General features: G+C 28.5%; 2 protein-coding genes across 4 annotated transcripts; both read right to left on the reverse strand.

The window, feature by feature from the left end:
* Positions 1-10798: 10798 nt before the first annotated feature.
* LOC112273561 (uncharacterized) lies at positions 10799-16260 on the reverse strand. Its single transcript, XM_073529507.2, has 3 exons — positions 16094-16260; positions 11808-11988; positions 10799-11266 (listed from the first exon to the last, which is right to left on the reverse strand). Exons 1-3 carry the CDS (start codon positions 16258-16260, stop codon positions 11255-11257), a joined length of 360 nt encoding a protein of 119 aa, XP_073385608.1. The 3' UTR covers positions 10799-11254.
* On the reverse strand, positions 16197-22358 carry LOC112273685 (uncharacterized). Of its 3 annotated transcripts, none has more exons than XM_024502743.3 (12): positions 21931-22358; positions 21116-21226; positions 20898-20981; positions 20432-20485; positions 20049-20194; positions 19600-19747; positions 19120-19257; positions 17891-17962; positions 17516-17589; positions 17107-17248; positions 16933-17011; positions 16197-16696 (listed from the first exon to the last, which is right to left on the reverse strand). In XM_024502743.3, exons 1-12 carry the CDS (start codon positions 22072-22074, stop codon positions 16596-16598), a joined length of 1293 nt encoding a protein of 430 aa, XP_024358511.1. In that variant the 5' UTR covers positions 22075-22358; the 3' UTR covers positions 16197-16595. The 3 variants fall into 3 exon arrangements, with proteins under 3 accessions (XP_024358511.1, XP_024358512.1, XP_024358513.1); XM_024502744.3 differs by having other exon boundaries at positions 22178-22341; XM_024502745.2 differs by having other exon boundaries at positions 22170-22341.
* Between the last annotated feature and the right edge of the window lie 832 nt (positions 22359-23190).

Below are 23190 nucleotides of genomic sequence, written 5' to 3' on the forward strand. Positions count from 1 at the left end.
TATTAAAAAAATAAAAATAAAAAACCTCATGAATTAAAATAATAATTACAACCTACTTAAGGCCTAGTGAAGGATGCTAATGCAAGAATTAGATTACTAAATAAAGTAACTCTCATTGGCTATAATTCAAGTTCCTGATATCTTATAAAAGTTTTATAGTAAAGTATTTAAGCAACTGAAGCCATAGAGATTCTTCTTAGAGAAGTGGATTATATCAAAGTTGAGAAGTGTTTTTGGAATACTAACATAGATAAGTCAAAGGTAGCTAATGTGTTTCTTCTTTGAATCCAACCTTTGTTGGTACACCTACTTGCTCTTTCAATTGCTTTTGAATGCTAAATTCACATCATATCTAATGTTTTTGTACCATTTTAGGTTTTATATTTCACTCATACAACAATAAATTCTTTATTGTATATGTGTTTGATTAAAATCACAAGTACAAACAATGGTATTATTATATATATTTAATAAATTATAAGAATTATATTAAAATAAATATAAGAAATTACATATGGATGTTAAAAATGCTAAGAAGAGCAATAAGATTTTAGGGTTAAGATCAACATTATGGTTGCAATTTTTAGACCAAATTAATGTTTTAAATTTTGGTAAGGCTTTTTAAAAAGAATTAACTTTTAATAAGTAGAATATAAGAAGATGAAGATGGTTATAACATGTTAAGCATTTTAACATCCAAAAGAATTAAAAAATATAATTAATTTAAGCTAATTTCTACTTTAAAAGTACTTAAATTAAAAATATGGAAATAGATTAGAAGATATTTTGAAATAAATAATAATATATTCTTTAAATTTAATAGTATCTTATTTTAAAATTAATAATTTAAAAAATATGGATTTTTATATAGTAACTTTTTAAGATAAATTACAATTATTCTTCTATATCATTTAAGTGACTAAAATATTTTTAAAATATAATTTTAGATTATAATAAAAATTTTACTAGTATAAAAATTAAGCCATAATTTTATAGTGTTTTACAACTTGTCATAGTGAATGTGTATTAATTCTATTTTTATAATTAAAAATATTTATGCTATTCATCAAATGCTTTCAAAATAATTATTTTCAATTTCTATTTTGTTTTCAGATTTTAATTTTAAATTTAAATTTAAACAAAGTTAAATAGAATAATTTAAAAAAGTAACAATTTTCACCATTAACTAATGCAACAAGTGAAGGAATATGTAAACCATCTACAGCTCCTACAATACAAATTACGTAACATAAAGCTTTAGAATTTCTTTCTAAAACTTTAATTTGGCTTTGTCGAAAATTTTCACAAAGATGTTTTATAAATGAATTTTTACTATTTTGTTAAATTCTCTATAAACCAATTTTTTTGTACTTTTGGCAATTCTAAATAAATTTCTTATGTCACACAATCTATCTTTAATTCCAAGTTAATATCATAAAACCATTATTCTTGTTTTAAAAAATAATATTTTTACAAAAATTACATGTATTTTCTAAAAAAGAAACTTGTCACATAAAAATTTAAAAGTGATATGTGTAAAACAAGTTCTTTTTCTAAATGTCTTTTGTTTGTATATAATTCCAATAAAAATTTGTCTACAAAACCAGATGATATTTTATGCTAATTAATAATACAATCTCTTATATCTAAATCATAATGATAGCTAATAATAAATATTATATTTGACCATGCTTTCTAAACTAAAATGGCTTCTCCAACATACACTCCCAACTCTAGCTTCCAAAGCCCATTCCAAACTGATGAACAGAGACCCATGTCAGGAGAAGGTTTTTTGACCCCACTCATGTGGCTCATGTGGCTCTCCTAACTGAGTGCATGAACCATTTTTGTAGTAACACATTCTTGGGAACACTTGCAGATTCATGAGCAGTTCCAGTAGTGGTAGATGTAGATGTAGGTGAATTGAAGCATTGGTTGGCTCCACAGCAGAGCATGTACATTGTCATTCATTGGGAAGAAGAATGAATTAACATCTGAAATGAGTTCTGAATCAACATACAAGACTAGGTATCATCTCATAGGCTGTCACATGTGAAAATTATTAGCTAATGTTAACAAAGTTTCTATTTTGTTTTGATAATTTTTCTTTTCAGTACAAGAAAAAGCATAATTAAAGTTGGTTTTTTGTTTAGCTTTGAAGATGAAGGGGAATCATGCCAAGCTCTACAACAACGTTTTTTTTTTTAATGTAGATTTTTTTAAATTTTAGAACTAGGTGGATAGAGCTGTTCACATTACATAACAGTAATTTTTTTGAAGTGGTTTTGTTTTTTCTGTTTATAAGAAAATGCAAAAAGGCAATGATTTGTCAAAACAAAGAATCAAATATTGTTTATGAATAAATACAAAAAATTGATAGAAATAGAAATCAAGTTATTGAAGATATTATTTGATCTTTATTTTCTTTTTATTTTCTTTATTATATATGTAAAGAAACGGAATTCATCATATAACAAAGATTTAATTTTTTTCCCAAAAGATAGTTAATACATATAATATAAACCATAAAAAAAAAAAATTAAATCTTTGAGATAGAAAAAAAAATAAAGTAGTTACTACCACGGCCAAAGATATTAAATATATTTTATTTTATTTTATTTCAAAAATATATTTTAAAAAATTTAATGAATAAGAACCATAATGAAAAATAAAAATGTGGATGAACAAATAAAAGCTAATTTAATATAAATAATAGTTTATATCAATACAGCATAATAACGTTGTAGCATCTTAATGAGGTATTCTTTTCAGAAACATTATAATTTTCTAAATATAATTATGGTTGTATTGCAATCTTCTAAATAATAATTAACATTAGCTAACTATAATATCAAATTTAATTTTTCAAATTGGTTTAAAGATAAGAAATTAATTTAATATAGTAAAAATAAATAAATATATATATATAAAAAATATAAATCTAATATTATATATATATATAAATATCCATGAATATAATATTTTAATTCTTTTTATTCAATAATAATATTTTAAAAAACATATTATTTTATTTTTATTTTTATTTTTACACTTAATGCTAAAATATTTATTTGTAATATTAAAAGCATAAAAGAATTAAGTCTAAAATATTTATAGATACACTTCATATTCCAAAATCTATTATAATAGGAGGTCATTGAATTAAATGAATTTGCTTTTTCTATTTGTTTGGTTTTTAATAGACTCATCGTAGAACTAAAATATTCTCTATCTTTTTAAATCTCACATATTGATCCAGATCAATAGACTCAAAAGCAATGAAGTTTGGTAATCAAAAGTCTTGATAAGTAATTGACCAAAGATGTCCAATATTTTTAATTACTTAGAATTTTTAACTAATTCTAGAGAAGTTATTTTCTTTATTGCCTCAAATTTGGATTCAAATATACTTAAAAATTATAAAAAATAAAGCCATTCTTTGCCAAATTTGAAAAAAATTGGAATAATATTTAAAAAAAATTATATATTTTTTAAATTCTTTAGAATTTTACCTATTAATTAAATTAAAAAATTTTAAATATTTGAAATACTTCTAAAATAAAATACTTAACTAGATAACTATCATCATGACTTATTGAATATGATCAAATATGATATAATAAGTTTTTTGTATTCAATGCTTCATGCAATTTTACATATTTTTATAATGTGATTCTATACAAAATCTATTATAAATTGGATATAAATTAATGGACATATTAAACTTATATAAAAGTGCAAGTATATTTAATGTATACAATTATGACCATGTCAAGTCTATAAGATCTCTTTTAGTAGTATGTTTTGTCAAAACTTAGCTTCTTAAATTGTATATTTGACACTTGAAGTAATAATATTTTGTTTTGAATTTTTATACAAGATTTATGTAAAATCTTATTTTTATTTTAATGTTATTTAACTATTTTTAAAATTATTAAATAGACAAATAATTTGAAACAATGACATAATTAACATAAAATTTTTTAGTGCCTCAAATCAGTCCCAAATGCCTACACGCAAACACTTTGTAAGGTGATTCACCAAAATCTAGAGGTAATTGGTTGAGCTATTGCTGAAGACCATTTTCTTAGTCAACCTACTGCTATGAAGTTTTGCACTTTAATTTGATAAGCCCTACTAGCCAAAAGAAGGAAAAATCTACAAACATCATTGAAATAAGCAATCTCAAGCAAAAAAGAAAAATTATCCAAATATAAAGCACAAGCTACCAAAAGAAGGTTGGACAAGTAAGCCTCTCAATCTCAACACCCTCTCAAAAAAGATACAATTCTAAAATAGATTGTCAAATTTTAAGTACAGCATAATACAATATTTTGACAAAATGTCAAACTTAGATAAACAACCATAATACCATTCTATCACAAAACTTTTGACTTATAGATTGACTATCTAAAAACTCAAATCTAATTATTTCATTGAGTCCAATAGTCATGATCTTAATATACACATGCAAATCCAAGCTAGCAAGTTTGATACAATCAATCAAATAATCTAATTCAATACACTTAATTGAATTAGAAAAATGTGCACTATAAAGCAATGCTTTAGGTGGGTTGTCTACAAATTACTGAAAATATTGTGTTGTAATACGATAGTTACGTGAAAGAAAAAAATATATATTATAGAAGATCTCCATTAAATATATTGTAGAAAATTACCTTAGAAGTATAGATAAAAGTCAAAGAAGTAATAAAATTAATAAGGCTAATACTATTTTTTTTGCAAAATATGCTTCTACTTACTTTGTACAGCTATACATGAGAAAAAAAATTAGATAAGAAAAAAAAATAATTGTAAGTAGTTTGTAGCAAAAATTACCTTAAAAATCTCAGAATTGATATTCAAAAAAAATCAATTATAAACTGAGTCAAAATCAGAACTTGAGGCACAAAATTATGCATCCATATAAATTTTGAGGTTTATTGCTAATTAAAGAAAAATATTAGAGAAAAAAATTTAGAAAATTATTTTATCATTGGTTTTAAATAATTTGGATGAATATTAAGTTTTTGAGAGATTTTCAAAGTAAAAGATGTTTTTAGTGGTTTTCGATTTTGAAAAATAAAAAGCCATTTTTGTATGTAAGAAATTTGTGAATATTGTAGCAGATATATGGATAAAATTTTATAGCTTTATAAATGTACTTGTCTTAAATATATTCTAAAAATATCAAATCAATTGAATTATTAAATTAAAAGATATAAAAATTGGATTGGATTAGAATCCTAGATATTTAAATTTTAGGATCAATCAAATTTTATTATTTCAAGAAAGATCAACTATTCAAATAAATTGCAATATTACAGTTAAGATACCTATGATACTAATTTTGCTAATATATCTTATTTTGTCTTATTTATAGTCCTAAAAATAAGCATTAGAATTTATTGATAGATTTTTATTTGGAGCATGATGAATCTATTTAAAAATAGTATTAGAACTTATTAATTTTATTACCTCCTAGAATATTTTTTTTATTATTAAAATAATATGCTATTATATTTTGAAATAAGATCTTCTATTATGTAATATTTTCTTTTTTCTTTCATCTATTAGCCATATTACAACACAACAATAATACTATATAAGACAATTGCTTTGTCTTTTTATTGAAAGAGCCTTCCAACTTATTGGCTACCATATTGATATCATGGCATATAGAAGATAAACCACTTGCATTGACAAAAAACTATCCAAATAAGATGGAGTCTTCTATAATATATGGATCACAAAAAAAATCAAAATCAAAATCAAAATTCTAATTTTTGCTAATATAAATTTGCTATTTAACCATTACCTTTAAAAAATAATAATATTATTTTTTGACAATAATAGCATTGGCTTGGATCATGATGAATGTTTTAATGACAATATTGAAATAGTATGTGAATTCAAAATTTAAAACTACATGTTGGAAATTTTCCAACAATCACTTTAGAACTATACTTAAAAAAGTCCAATAATTATTGATATAATATAGGCATTTAGAGTTAATTACAATGGACCAATTCTTTTTCAGCAACACAACCAATTAATTATTCTCAAAAATATTGCTATGAAATTAAAACCACCTAAGTTAGTGAAGTATGCAATCACTTCTTAAAAGACAAAATTAAGTTAAAATGCCACATATCAAATGTAATTAAATATGCTAGATGTTGTTGAAGCTTCAATTCTTATTATAAATTTTTAAATACAAACAATCAAGTAATGAAGTACTTCATTGCTTGATGATCCAAATAATAATAATAAAAAATAAATTAAGTATGAGCAACAATAAAAATTAAGTATTTTCAAAAAGAAAAGTATTACAAATTCATTTAGCAACTTGTCAAGCTTAAGCAATCTCTCAAATCAAGTGTTATCAAAGATGAAAGATATGCTACTTCATTTAGTAAGTTTTTTAAGCTTAAGCAACATCTCAAATTAAGTATTGTTAATGAAAAAAGATTTATCAATTCATTTGATAAGCTTGTCAAACTTGAGCAATCTCTTAAATAAAGTGTAGTAAAAGAAAAGACAGATTTTTGAATTTATTAGACAAGCTTGTTAAGCTTAAGTAATTATTCAAATCAAATATTATCAAAGAAGAAAGATTTTCTAATTTATTTGGCAAGCTTGTTAAGCTTGTATAACCTCCTAATCAAAGTGTTGTCAAAGAAGAAAGACTTGCCAATTCATTTGACAAACTTTTGAAGCTTAAATAATAATTCAAATCAAGTGTGGTTAAAGAAATAAGATTTTCCAATTTATTTAGCAAGCTTGTCAAGCTTGAGCAATTGGATAATTTAAGTTCTTTTAAAAAAATTAAATTTTTCAATTCATCTGGTCCTAATTTTAAATTTTTGTTACACTCTAAGTTCAAGTTTGTTAAAATATGAGTTTTTTTTTATGGCTTTTGACAATACTTTATATTAATTAGACCAACTTAAATTAAAAAAATCAATCTAGAGCATTATCAAGCACTTAAAAAATATAAAAATATCAAATTATTTTATATTTTAAAATACATAAAATATAAAATTATTCTTCAAATTTATCAAAATATCTTATATTTTATTTTATTTTATTTATTTATTTAAAGATTTTTATATTAATAATATTATATAAATTATCCTAATACTATTTTAAAGTATTATTTTTTATTGTTAACCTATACACTAGTGCCATATTTACATTCAAAATTTATGTGTCTTTATATTCATCTTCTTTTTCAACAATGCTTCAATCTATATCTTGTAATTGATCATGCGATTTTATTATTATTTTTAATTTTTAATTTTTTCATCATTAATTGATAAGCCAACATATTTATAAATATGCTTATATCTTATTTTTTAATTCTATTCTTATTATTGGTCCATATTTGAATATATTTTCTTTCATTATACAATCTCAATTCATATTATTACAAATAAAATATCATATGTTCAAAAATATGTTTTTTTCTTCAACTTTTAAGATATCAAAATTTATCTTCAAAATAGCCCATAGCTAATGATTTATATTATCTTCATCTCCATCCAAATCACTTCTTCTTTTTAATTTTTTCAAAGTTATTTTACAACACCTCAACCCTTTTATCCTTCTAAAAATGAGTCCATAACTTTTAAATGCAAGGACACTCTATTACAAGATCTTATAATCTATTTATCAATTTCAATAAGTTCTTTAGGTAATATATAATCATCTCTATAAGGATAAGCTATAAACAACTTCAAACTTATATCTTTCTCAAATTCTTTAACATCAAATTTATAAATCTTTATAAGATAGTCTTTTACTACCTTCCAATTCTATATTATTACAATCAATATGCTACCTTTGTTAGAATGTAGAACATCCATAAGTACTACATCATTAATGTGACTCTTATTCTTCATATCATCTAACACTAGCATGAATGTTTTGCTCATCAATAATCCTTTCATCATTTCTTATACTTCTTCTAAATTCTTTGATTTCAATTGATTCAAAAACTTTACAAATAATTAAAAATATATCATCTCTATTTTCAATACTTTCAACAAAATATGATATAATTATGAAGATAAGTTCAAATAATCAAAATATGAAATTAAAAAAAGATATGATTTATATCATAGTTTCAAATAAAATAATTTAATCATATGTTCATATTTCAATAATATAACATCATTAAAGAACATATCTTTGAATATATAGATTTTAAAATTAAAAAAATCAATCCAATACATGCATCAAATAAAATCTCAAATATAAGACTTACTAATAGAACATCAACTTGCACATCTTTTGATATCTACTTTTTATGATTTTTTTTCTTAAACGCTCTAAAACAAGATATTTTGGCTATATCAATCTTTCTAAGTATTTTTTCTTCAATTTTAATTTCTTACAACTATTTGCAAAACTTGGTCTTTGTGAAGGATCTAAAGTCTAACATTCTTTGAACAATTTACTAAGATTATTATAATTTGAAGGTAATTTTGATCTTTCATCTTCTTCAATTTTTTTTAATAATTTTCTTTTATTAATTATACCATCAAATGGATCTTTTTTTGAAATTATCTTAAAACATGTTATAACAAAAGAATATAAATTTGCTTCAAATGTATAATTTTTTATTATTTCTATTGTATTCTTTAATACAACAAAAATTGTGTATCTTAAATTTCTATCTATGTGATTTTTTTTATACTTTTAGATTCTTCTTTATATTAATCTTTGACCAATCAAAATCAATCAACTTTGCAATAATATATTGACAATCATTATTAGATTCACCATCATCTATAGTATTAAGTAGCACATTATCCAACTTTAGATCTTGATAAGAAATTTGCATGTTATGTAAATAACACATCCTTTTTTCAATTTGATAAATAACATCAATAAGAAAGTAATACAAAATTGATCTTTTTATCTCCAATATGTTGCTTAAACCTCCTTGCATCAATTCTATTACCAAATATACTTTTTTCTTTAAATTATTCATTATTAACAAGTCAGCATTCTCATTTTTATTACTTTTTGTAGCATAATAATATTTGATTAAGTTTTGATGGCTTGAACTAGCTAATATATCTACTTCTTGTATGAATATTGCATCTAAAGCAACATCCATTACTTTGGTTATACCTTGATTTATAAACATCTCCATAAGAACTATTATTTATGGCTTTCATAAGCTCTAAACTTTTGATATCACTTGATACTTCCAAAGAATCCAATTCTCCACCTTCTACACATCACAAGTCCTTCAATCATATCAATAGACACTTTGCTAATATATGATCTTCAAATTGCACATCTTTACTTATACACTCCAATCTTTTGTAAACTTCTTTATTATCATATTTAACTTTTTCATAGGTAGAAACATGAATAATATTAGTATAATATCCTCTAATTTTTTTGAATACTTCTTTGAAAGTAAATCAATTTCCACATTTTAGAAAGACTTTAAGTCCTAAAATAATTCTTTGAATATTTCTTTGTTTCACATTTGAAAGATATTTGCTTTATCTCAATGTTATTATACACAATCTATTATTAATATATATATATATATAATATTATATATTGAAATTTATAAAATTAAATTTCATACTTACTTCTTTGATTATTACAAGCTTTCAAGTCTTCAAATACTTTGATAACATGACAAAGTAGTTTGGAAATATTTTACATTGATTTCTATTCAAAAAAACTTTAGTCTTTAATAAAATCTCAATTTCTTCATTGTGATTATAGAATTGAGTAAGCATATCTCTTATATCAAATTTTCTTGCTTTAAATATAATTCTAATATTGCCTACAAACTTGTTACAAAATTCCATAACAATTACAAATTTCAATATACAACAAACAAATAAAAACTTCTATATTGTTGAAACATATTTAACAAAAAACTTTTGAAGATGGGCCATGGTAAATATTTGAATAATTTGTGTAATTTATCTTTAATTATATGAATATAACCTTATTAAATACTTTATAATATATTAATAAATTTTAATCACTAAAAAAAATCTTCAATGTAACAAATGAAAGATTTAATAACTTTTTATCATCTCTCAATATTTTCTATATAATAAACATTCATATATACAAATAAAATAGCACATAAATGCTCATTTCAAATTTCTCATCATCTATACAAAATCATTATGATTGATATTCTTACCTTAAAAAATAACTAACATTTGATTCTTCAATATATCTCTTTGCTTACTAAAGTAACCATAGATTCTTAAAGAGCTATTTGATTACTACAAAATCTTTACACAAAGATAATATAAATGCCAATACAACTAATTTATATGTCAATCTTTAAACATATTTCATACAAACTAATTCACATCTATGATAAGTATTAAACTAGAACATTTTTCCATAATACCACCCATCTTTCAATATCCATCTTACAACACCAACTATTAAAACTAATTTATAAACATGATATGCCACCAAATACATATTAAAATACTATCTTAAAATTTTCATATCCTCTTATTACGATAGTCAACTTATTTCTCCAATTCATTGTATTTTCTTAATCACTCATTGTACCAATAATACAATTACAACTAAAAACAACACCTAAAAAGAAAGAAAGAAAGAAACCTCATGCCTTACATCACAATCATATCAAGCTTTATTCTTTTAACAAACCAAATTAAGAATCCAACCTATACAATCAATCAAATAAACTTTATCCATCGTCTAAGTCTTCTATGTTTTACAAAACTTCAAATATCATCCAAGTCTTGTACTTTACAAACACAATCGTTCACTTCAACAATGTTACACTCGATCAATTTACTGAAGAGGTTGGACACCTCAACTCAACCCAAGAGTTGCAATACTTTCTCTATCCATAAGATGATTTGATATGGATCAAACTGTTCTATTTTACAAGTATGGTGCAAGTTAACTCTGCAAATGAAGGCTGAAGTAAAAGCTGCACACGAAGGCTCATTGGTACATAACCTTAACAGCAACAACTTTCTCTTCAGTGGAGGAGCTGACCTGGTTAGTGTTCATCAAGAATCTTACCTTACTCAAAAAATTGCTGTCATTTTTGCAAGGGCCAGTTCATGTTGCCTCGTGTATATAATCTTGAGTTCTAAGCACGATTATGCATTGCAGCTTGTACGTATTTGGGATCCAGAGAGTCTGGCATCCATTCGGCAACCAATGCAATTACATGCAGCGGGTGCAAGATCACTTTATGCTCTCACTTCTTCATCTATGCCATCACCTGCGGAAACAATTGTGAACTCAACTATTTGGTTAGTATCAGGAGATGCACATGGTAAGGTTGTGCTATGGTGCCTTGTGTCGAAATAGTTAAATGTGTAACAAATATTGAAAACATCAACGCGTTCAATAGGTCTACAAATTAATTCATAAATGAAATTCTTTTGTATAAACATTTCTCTAGCAATGATATGAATCTATGATCTTCTGTGATGGCATTCTTTTCATGGTACAGTATGATTGCGTGGCTCTTATCCAGAGGATACACAACATATCTACGATGACATTCACTTAATCGTTTCAAGCATGAGTCGCTGAATGGATTGAGCGAAAGCTCACGATGCCATTGTGGCTGACCAAGCACGCTTGATTGTTCATACGCTTGCATAGGATACAGCAAGCATGAGCCTACGCAATTTGATTGTGCCGATCAAGCCTACTGTCTAGCTTCCGAGAATCACCTCGAGCACTACATTCGAAGCACAGAAAACCATCATAACAATCTCGGAACCAAGAAAAGAAAAAACCACAGGATTACTTACCATTAGCGGCTCCTTACTCTCAAGTTGCTTGCATGCGGCACGGCGTGTGTATAAGCACAGATTCGAGCAAATCGAAGCAAGGAGAGAGTATCGAGGGTTTTGCGGCGAGGATGTGTGGTGCTCGTTGCTTTGGGGAATCACACTTTGAAGTAGCCGATTAGAAAAGCCAGTGCAATTCGAGCTGCAAGCGGATATAAGAGGAGCAATTTGAGTTAGAATATTTGTCAAAAGGCAATAATTCATTTCTTTGAAGTTATAACTGAATTATTTTAAAAATTTATTAGGATATACTTGTAATTAGGATTTAGAATTAGGATTTGATATAAATTCAGGTTGGGAATTGAAATATGTTTGAAATAGGAAAGAAGGTTGTTAGGATTAGATAATATGAACTTCTGATAAAATCAATTGAATAAATTATAGTTAGAAAAATAGATTTAAACATATAAACTTATAAGTATATTGAATTTTAAATGCATAGAACATTAGGATAAGAAAACATTAAAAATGTTGTATTAAATTTAACTTAACATCTTTAAACTGAATATCAATTATAGATATTGTTTAAGAACTACTTGTATTAGATGTGAAGTTATTTCATAATTATATACCAGTTAGAATAAATTAGTCTTAAATTTATAATTTATAATTAGTTATCTAAAATTCTATGAATACTTAATGTATAAATATAAATTTAAAAGATATCTCTTTATATTATAAATAATAATATTTTATATAATTTAATAGATATTTAATCTATAATAAGATAATTTTAAATATATATATATATATTTATAAATTAGCTAATTATTTATTAAAAAAATAGTCTTATTTCTAAAAAAATCATGTAAAGATTATAAGCAATGTTTAGTTAAATGGTTGATCTACAAACAAAAAGTAATTTTGAGATTTATTTTTATCTTTAAGAAATGCTAGAAATCACAAAAATTAGAAGAAAGAAAATGATTAGTGCTATAGAAATAACATTTTTTTAATAAGATTGACTTTTTTAAAAATATATATATATATATATATATATATATATATATATAAATGTGATGTTTTAATTTTTTAGTTTTATATTTTTAAATGGTAATAGGTAGTTCAATAAACTATATCTTATTAGTAATTTAAATTCTATAGCAAAGAAAATATTTATATGTTTTTATAAATTTTATATTTTAATAAAATATCATATGTATTATTTAGTCATCTTGGTAGCATTTGATAAATACTACTCTAATATAATAATAGCTTGAGTTACTACAACATAAAAAAATAATATACGTATAATTTTCTTTTTTTATTGCACATGTTAATGAAGAAGGTCAAAGAGAGCATATAAGCTAATATTTATAAAAAACTTGGTGCCTTTGTAAAAAAAACGTTTTAGCATAACTTTAATACATAATTTTTGAGGTATGAAATTTCAAAGTTCTAAAATGTTTCCTTGGGTTGAATTATGGACTTCCAAATCAAGTAGACAAGCATGCAAAAAAAATAAAAAATAAAAAATAAAAAAATCCAGCACATTTATAAATGATATGATATAAATAAAAATATGCAAATAATGACATAGAAATACTAACTTGAACATGTTAACCAAGGCTAGCTCGCCAAGACCCAAAACTTTATCTAATACTTCATAGAAGTGGGACCAAGAAAATAATTATTTTGAACCAATAAAAGGTAAATGAAATAACTTCTAATAACTAGTCATAAATATTGAATGGGCACTGCATACATTTTATGGAGTTATTTCTACCTTTATTTCACTAGTTTTGCATAACAAATGAATGCCATCTAGCAGAACATTTGAACCCATAGCACACCTCCACTTATGACAGTTCATTTCTGCAGTACAATACTGAAGGTAACAAGGATTCATAACTTCTTCTTAACAACAACACTGCACCATAGTTACCATGCAAGCACCGATATTTTTAATTAATTACTTTCTTTCTTTGTCACAAATTTTGACGAGCTAAAGTGTACCCCATTAGAAACAAGTATCTGATGGAATGTAACTTCATGACTCTTTCACTCTTGAATGGTGCGAGGTGACCTCTCAAATTACCCTTCCAGCACCATATCAGACTCCCATTGACCTGTGAATGAATAAAAGCAACCCTATACTACTATCACAACAACAGCAACAATTCAGAATTCCTTGGGTTTCAGTGGCTCTCACTTGCCACGCCGTAAAATTCTATGGATCTGCATCCTTGTTTGCTTTTCATAAATAATTTCATGTTGTTTTCATAAACATTATCAAATTCAAATTTTAAAAATTATACAAAAAAATTGTAAATATATATATATATATATATATATATATATATGATAGTAAAAAAATCTATTTAAAATAAAGACCAATAAACGTTTTTTTTTCGTAGAGCATAAGAAAAAAAAATCAATAAAATTGCAATTAATGAGTATTGAACTGCATCAACTTTTAAGAAAAAGTAGAGTTATATGTTTTTAAGTAAGAGAAAAATATCACAAACATCTATTTTTTTATAAAAAAATAGAAATAAGAAAAATCATGTAAAAATAAGTTAGTTAAAAAAGATTTCTTTATAAATTTTGATGATTTCGTTGAAAAAAATAGATTTAATCTTTGCATATCCTTAAATGTACCATGTGGCTTTATAAACTTCACTTAAATGTTTTTTTACTTAATTATTTATTACATAAATATTCTATAATTTAAATGGCTTTTTTACGAACCTCATGGTCTTAAAAAACTTTAATACGAATTTATATATATATATATATAAGAAAAAAAAAAGTAAGATATTCTTTAGTCTTCTCAAAATAAAACTCATATTTCAATTTAAATTCAAGAATCTCTAATCCCTTTATTTTTGGTAATAGAAATTATAAAAATATTTTCATATTTTTTATATTTTAAAAAATATATATATATATATATATTTATTTATTTATTTATTTACATATAGTAGTCATATTTTAAAAAGTTAGTGTAGATTGTATTATTGATAGTAAAAGTTAGAAGATAATTTTTATAAGCAATATAATTTAAGTGTGTGATTCTAAAAATAAAATATTAATATTAGTATTAATATTAATAAATTATTTAATAATATCTTTTAATATATATGTAGATTTATTAATATTGATGTATAAGAGACATAAATTTAGATGAACTTGTCAAAATACAATCTACTATTATATGCAAATAATAAATAAAAAAAGAATAAATATATATATATATATATATATATATTATAAGATAAAAGATCTTAGAATAGGTATTGCTAAGTCTAAGAAATTAGTGATCCAATAAATTAAAATTAGATTTTATAAAGAACGTTGAAAAAACCAAAGATGGCCTTAATCTTACATCCATCTATACTAGCTAGCAAGAAAGAAATGCTGAAAAGTCTTAAAGACCACAAGACTTTTAGATCAAGTGTGTAAGTTGTAAGATGCTTCAATAGGAGCTTTGTAAGCATAAGAAACTTCTTGAAGTTATCATAGCCACATGGCATATTCAAAGATATCCATAGATCCAATCTACATTTTTAAACTTTCTTTAGTGTTTCTTAAGAGGGATATTAGTTGTTCAAGATATTATAATTTTAAAAAATTAGTCAAATTAATTTTGTTTATTATTTTATAACTCATTCTAACAATAAACAAAATTAATTTGACTAATTTCAAGAACAAGAACACCTTAGTCTTGGAAGTATAATTTAAATAATGATGTATAATATATAATTTTTATTCTTGTGGCAATTTTTGTCATCAAACTAATTCTTTGATTTTGGTTATTACTAGTTCTATGTTGAATTTTTATATCTCTTATATTTAGTTGTTGTGCTTTAGAAAAAAATCTATTCAAATATTTATTTGAATCAGGCATCAACCATTGCATTCCTCATCCATTGCTTTCCACATCAAACATATTCTTGAATCAAGCATCAACCATTCTTTGATTTTGGTTATTAAATGTAAAACATGAAGAAAAAAAACAAACAAACAATCTTTCATTAAGAATTTCTTAAACAATAGTTTTTGTTTAGTATTCTTGCATAGCTTTAGAAAAAAATCATGTTACAATGAATATTTACTAACAGCTAAAATCTTCAAGTGAAGAATCATGTGCTTAAGTTTTAAATACACGATGTCAAGTTTTTCAACCGAAGAGCTCGGAAAAATAATTGGAATCATGACTTTCTAATTAGATGCGTAATTTTTGGTACTTCTAATTGAGAAAAGTTTCATATGCAGATGTTACTTTTGGAAGGGTTTACTAGTACCAGGTTTGGTTTGACAGCAGTCGAAAGATCGGGAAAGCTATCGATACAGAACAACTTGAAATGTGTGCAACTCGGCCCAATTTCAACAAATACCTGCACAGACTAAACAAGCCAAGTGTAACACTGGACAATCTGGCCAGCATCAATAATATAATTTTAAAGAGCATAAGTGTATTCAAGGCGTTGCCAATGAAGATTCTAGATTGTCACACGACCTACACTTCAGTTCCTGCTCTAAGCAGACCGAGTAGTCATCAAGCATTACATGGTTGCAGTACGGTACTCTACTAAATGAAACATAAACTGAACAGAGGGGTGCTGATCCCTGCAGGGCAGTAGAAAAAATAATTCGAGTTCGAGGAGAAGCAATTAGAGAGAAATATGTTGAATGCGGATCCTCAAGAATTCTGGCATTACGAATCCTAATACTATACACAATGCTGGGGATGCTCCTCGGTCGTAAGAGTTCAGCATAGGTGGCGAGAGAGCGCGAGATCTACTGTCAGGATTCCAGTGTCTTCAGAAGTCGGAAAAGGGTGGCAGCCTCACGTATTTGTGAAAAGTTGATGCAAAATGCCTGAACCTCTATAAATAAGTCTTGCACTGTAATTAGACACGCATGTAATCTAAGTCAATGAAGAGACATATTAATCACTTGATACAGAAAAAACAACAATACGTTAGCAACTATCAACGTAGAAGCTATTTGAATTAGCTTGTGCCTATTACAGCCACTGGTAAGACATGGAACTTAAAAATCACCACATGCAATCACACATCGTAAGTGCGATATTTTCAAATGTCGCTGTAACAACAGCAATACAATATACAACACATACCATTGATTATCTTGTTTCGAATCAAGCTTTGCAAAAAGACACACACCAGTCGAACCAGACGGTTTTGCATGTACTTGTCCTGAACAATACACAACGTAATTGTTAGTTAATGATGAGATTGACACAAGAATATTGAATCAACCCACCCACAAAGCACGAGTTAGAAAACCGAACCTTGATATTTTCACATGATGATATACAATTGGAGATGTACATATGAACAAACTCAGTGGGAAGATCCACAGTTGTTGTTAGGCGGTTCACTACTTCCATTGAATGAAGACTAATATCCATATTGACCAGCATTTTAAAATAACTGCAAGCAACCCAATTCTATTAGAATAACCATAACAAAATAAAGGTAAGAAAGGAGACCATTCACATCTATCTGCTTAATCTACAGAAAAAAGTCAATACAACACAAGTGTCAATCCAACTTCATAATGTACTCCAACATATCCCTATACAGATTCAAAAAGTCCCCGCAAGTATATATTCATGCTACGGGAAGCACAATGTTCTATGCATGTCTGGTAAACCACTGGGTTCAAGGCCTACAGTGAATAACCACAAAATTACTTACTCAGTAATCTGGTTTGAATTCATCAGCTTTAGCAAAACTGCAACAGCGATGAAGGGGTTATGATCTACAAGTTCCTGCAAAGAGCACAATCAGCTGTTAGGAAAGGCAACAAAGCTCAACACAACATATCAAGTCAAACTTAACGTATATAATGACACGACATGCTCTTTCTATTCATTCAGAAATTTTTCGTAAACATACGCCAGAAAAGACACGGTCTTCAGTCACCACAATCCTGAAGTCACTATCAAGCCATGAGGATACGTAAGGCACAATAGACATGGTATTCCTTAAAAATTGCAACACAAGTTTGTAAGTGGACTCATCAGAACGACATATTCATAAGTAGATGCTAACGGTAGGTCAAGGGCGTACAGGTAATCTTCGTGGGGTCAACCCACAGTGGAACACAAGTTTGGGATCAGCTTCTAGCTCCATTACGACTTTCTGTTACAGAAATAGAGACCTTGACAAGTAAGTTCAACTGCACGAAAGTCAAAATAGGATAGCATGCACGCCATGTTTTGGTGAGCACGTGAACACCAACACCTGATTCATGAATTTAACTATGTACACTGAGAAATACATAAGGTCACTAAAATTAATCACCAAGGTAGATTTATTTTTTAAAAGGAAAGGGTCTCTAATCAAAAAGACCTCCAATTGAAAGTGAACTTTCACACGGTCCTCAGATTTAGCAAATAACACATATAGATACTTAACTAACAACCACAGTAAGCATGATGAGACTAACTACAAGACCTAAAGCCACTACCAGCCACACAAAAATGAAGTCAATAGTCCGTCCAAGATATAGAATATTTTTTGCAGCCTCCTTAATATGTTGTTTCTCAGCAAAACTCTTACTCCTACTGAAACAGAACCTTAATCTACTGATAATTCTCAAAGATAAATATCACAAAAGACAAGCAATGTAGAAAAGACACCAAGATGATCAACCTTGGATAAGCCTACTACGACAACTTGCTCTATGGACTCCAATGGACAATTGACAATAAACATTAACCTAAGTCCAACTGAAATTGCTTAATATGCTACTACAATCATAACCAAAAAAGAGTTGTATGTTGAAGTCAACAAGGTACCAAGCAAAGGCTGAAGACACAGCTCTATCACTCTGGCCCATTTACAGTGATAACTGGTAATGACCGGCTGTCACTGCTCTAATTCATGAGGTTATCAATCTAAAAGCTGAATGCGCTTAATTACTAGCAACTGATTTGTTATCCTTTACTCTATGAGGACCAGGAGTTGGTTATTACAACATAAATCCCGAATGAGAGTCATGTTGAGAAAGTGTTCGCCACAAGCTCATGCCTTTTCCCATTTTTCAATTCAATCTATACATAACCAAAACTGGACACTGCTAGTAATAACAGGAGTATACTAGAACAGCCTATCCATGATTCTTCTATGTGACATGATCATCGAAAAGATTGCAAAACACATATTAGTGATGCCAACACATGCCAAGTCATCAACAAAGTAGCTAATCTCCATGAAGAACTGTTTCCCATGATTGTATACTGCAAGTGACAGTACACACTAAGTAGAGACAAGACGTGATATGGACGAGAAGGGACCTTCAGTTGCGCAGGCGCCAAAGCACCTTTCAAAGCCCGGTTAATTTGCTCTCGAATAGCAGCACCTCGACTGGTATCGGCACACATTCCATAATCCCACAGAAGTTCATGTTGGGTATCTGGAACTTGCCAAATCATCTGAAATCAATCGTTGGAAAGGACGATAAGAATACAAACCTCACTCCACAAGGTAGTAAAAAGCATCCAATAGAATAACAAAGTATAATAAAAGTACTATGTTAGACCCTTTCACGAGAAGGATTTTCAGGCTTGCAGCTAATACTCTACAAAGCACACCAACAGAAACAACTATAAAATTGAGGAGTTGTTTCGCAGCGTTAGTACCCACTTGAGTGACAACCATGTAACCAGGAATAGGAGAAAGATCACTTTATGTCATGTGAGGTTTGGACCACCTGAGAAATGTATGAACACAAGACAAGTTCTAAATGCAATGGACTACATATATCAATTACATACCTCTCCGTGCTGGGGAGGAAGCCTTGGTGGGGCAGGGCGCACCCAAGGTGGCTCCAGCCCGTTCAGCGAGGAAGCCTGTACCAAGGCAGCAGCCGCAGCTTCTCTGTTCCCGGCCCCGAGCTGTGCCACACCTCCTGGCACACCGTGTCTGTAATCAACAGGATACGAATGCTAGTCAAACGATGTACATCCTGATCAAACACAAAGACACAAAAATACGAAGTGATCTCAACCTTGAATAATATATGTCAACATCTAGAGCACTTGGGAGCAGATTTTGTTGACAACAACAGGAAGAAAAACGTGCAAATTGAAGACTAAAAATTAAAACGAAAACAAAAAAACAAAAAATATATAAATAGCCTCAGTAAATCCTTAGACCAACTTGAAAATTCACATTACTTCAAACACATCAACGTTCATAAAATAGTAGCTCAAGAAATAATTACTCAGAAGAATCAAGGTCATAGCCCGGCGGGACATCTGGATCAGGAATTGTGTTACTAATCGATGCCTTCTTGAAACTGCTCATACGGGGCTCGGGTGGAAGCTTGTCGGCATATCCTGATTTCAATGTCTCAGCGTTTAGAAGATTCTGTAGTAATTCCAAGACATAAACCACCACTGTTATAGTCTAATCTGTAACAATAAACAAATGTTCTAATTTATCAAGAAAAGACCGCAACAGTAGAGCATCTGTAGACCACAAAAATTCACAACCTTACAATCTAGTTTCATCCAAACAAGCATCAAACCATATGAGAATTAACAATACTCGTAACTTGATATGGAAAGAGTCCTTAAGTCGAGAATGTGAAAATGAAGGTTGTACATGAGCTGAGGGGTCGAATGTTGAGATGAAATCACTAGCTGATTCAGTCGAAAGCTGCAAGAAGACCACGGCAAGTTTCATTAAACTGCGGTAGATCATAAACGAACCTCAAACTCACTTTATCAGAGTCAAGAAAACTCTTCCCTACCCACGGGAATAATTGGGAGCATACGCATTAAACCTTGAAAGGCTCGTGAATAGAATCAGTAGAAATAAAATCTTGACCCATTGCATGTATTCCAGACAAGATAAGACTGCTGGTCGTTGCATCATGTTTTGGTGTAAAGTAATTTCCTGCCTTCAACTACAGCTTTGAACGACTGTTTCAATTAGATCAAGTATAAGAGGAGAATTAAGGAAGCAGGACAGACACAAGGTCGAGTCCTTGGACATAGTAAATCTATTTTTGTTAATATCCAACACCATCTCAGAACTAAAAGAGAACTACAAGCACTTAGACACTTACTTCATTGCTGTTGCTATTGAGAGACTGCAGAAGCAACTGTAGAAATGCACGTTCCACCATATCTGCTGCCTCATTGGTGGCTGCCTGCATCGTGAACGTGTAACATTCGTGAATTTTTTAAAGGAAAATCCAGGCTAAATAGCCTTTTCATATTCATCTTTTCTGCCAAGTGCACTATGTATTGACTTTCCCCAAGCAAAGATACGTTGAGCGCTCACATCAATAAGAAACGACAGGAAAGGGTTGGTGCATGGCTGCTCGCCACGATAGACCTCAACCAAAATGTAAAAGGCTACAAGGCGTTGAGTCTGCTTCAAAAGCCGCCGATCCTTCAAAACGATTACCACGACAACAGTTAGCGCTAGGCATTTCACTACACATAGGACAGTAATTACATAACTATTACCTATCGGCATTCTACAAGTTACAATGTAGAAATAAGCTCTTAAACCCTAAATCATAAATCCTCACGTATCTAGCATGTCCATGTCACACTTAGGGCAAAATCGCGCCTGCAAAGGAACTTAGGAACATCCTTGTATTGTTTCTCTGTTCACACATATCATAGCATGATAAAAACAACGTCGAATGATCCCTCAACATTGTTGTAGGGAGAATTGAACAAGATTAATTCTAGCATCGACAAAGAAACGCTCATCAAATCTGACCTACAATCAATTCATCGGAAAACTACACAAGACTCTCTGAATTACGGTACCGCCACCTGCTATGAAACCATAATTCACATCCTGAATGGCGACACAATTTACCGAACTACTTACTAAAACAAAAAACGCCTTGACCTGCGGTGCAACTCATTTAAGACTGTGATTAGCAATCAACCAAAATTACAACCGATGCCATTCATTTTTACAAAACCACTAGAAGAATAATACGACATTGTCAACGCATACGGACGCAAAATTCAATCACAAACCCCACCACACAAAAATCCTCACTATGATTTCCCAACCAAAGTTTAAAAACTACTCGCAAAAACACGTGAAATACACTACCATACACTCCAACGAACCTCGAGGAGCAGGATTAGGCAACAACAGGCCTTAAAGTGCTGATGGCGCTTAAATGTGATGGTAAAAGCCGATACATGACTATCGAAAGATTGCTCGTCCCCAAGGACGGCCAGAAGGGCAGCCGTCTCCCCGGAGCTTAACATTATTCCTGTCGTTGAAACCTCAACGATGCAAAACTCTACCTGCTGAGGTCTAACTAACGCTAGAAAAACAAAGGAAGAAGAGCCACAATCAACACCTCACAACCTGACCACGCATCTGTCGCCTTCGATGCATTAAGCAAGACCTTCGCAATGAACCCTCAGTGTATTAGTCAACCCAGAGCAAGCAAGCACTCTCTTCCAGCCCTGCCCTGCCCTGCCCACGACTTGTTCCTGTGCAAAAAAATTGGCACCATCGCTGGGGACGACGAAGCCCAACCAAAGCAGAAGGAGAGAGAGAGAGAGAGAGAGAAACAGGACTTGCATCAACTGGTATCATCTCCCGGGTACCAACTGTTATCCGCCTACCGTAGATATAAATTGCTGAGGTTTATCAACATGTTGCAAGTAACAGTTCCGGGCGTCAGTAGGAAAGCTGGTATCAATTACCTTCCTGGTATCATCGATTGGAGTGGAACCCAGAAGCGGGTGTCAATAATCACTCTGGTAAGGGCATATTCCGTCACAATCTCTGGTCAATTATCATGGTTATGCACATCCATTCCATCTAATTGCTAAATTTTAATATATTGCATGTTATTTACATGATGTTGTAAGTAATTTTTTAAATTAACTTAAAATTTGTTTAATAACAAACTAAAACCTATACAAATAAAATTAAATAATTTTCTCAATCTATTTTATGAAGACAAAAGGTGTTAAAAAATAATAATAATAAAAATAAATATCGTCATGCTAATCTGCATTAATATTGTCATATCTTGAGAAACTTAATAAAAAAAAATATATCAGTTTTCTTTATATCTATTCTATTCAATAATTCATAATTAAGGTTGTAGTTTGTAATCAAAATGCAATCAAAATGCATATTGGAACATATTTTGAATAATAAATGAACTTTTGTTTAAACATACACAAATCTTTAAAAACTACTATATAGTAAGTATTTAGAAGAAGAAAAAAAAGAGAAAGAGAAAAAAACAAGTGAAACAGAAAAATAATAATAATAATAAATTAAATGATATTAATAATAATCATGTACAAGTCATAATAAAATCATAGTTTGCTTGATTCTTGTTTGCAAATATATTCTGAAGG

The sequence above is a fragment of the Physcomitrium patens genome, chromosome 20, assembly GCF_059467195.1.
Source record: "Physcomitrium patens ecotype Gransden chromosome 20, ASM5946719v1, whole genome shotgun sequence".
Lineage (NCBI taxonomy): Eukaryota > Viridiplantae > Streptophyta > Bryopsida > Funariales > Funariaceae > Physcomitrium > Physcomitrium patens.

Excerpts from the sequence above, each read along its gene's own strand:
- LOC112273561 (XM_073529507.2), bottom strand. The coding sequence starts at position 16,260 with ATGCTCTTTAAAATTATATTATTGATGCTGGCCAGATTGTCCAGTGTT. Across the intron at positions 11,989-16,093 it reads CTGCTGTCAAACCAAACCTG|CTCGAATTGCACTGGCTTTT; the intron begins GTACTAGTAAAC and ends ATCCGCTTGCAG.
- LOC112273685 (XM_024502743.3), bottom strand. The coding sequence starts at position 22,074 with ATGTTAAGCTCCGGGGAGACGGCTGCCCTTCTGGCCGTCCTTGGGGAC. Across the intron at positions 20,982-21,115 it reads TCCTGTCGTTTCTTATTGAT|GCAGCCACCAATGAGGCAGC; the intron begins GTGAGCGCTCAA and ends TTCACGATGCAG. Across the intron at positions 17,249-17,515 it reads AATTCAAACCAGATTACTGA|TTATTTTAAAATGCTGGTCA; the intron begins GTAAGTAATTTT and ends GGTTGCTTGCAG.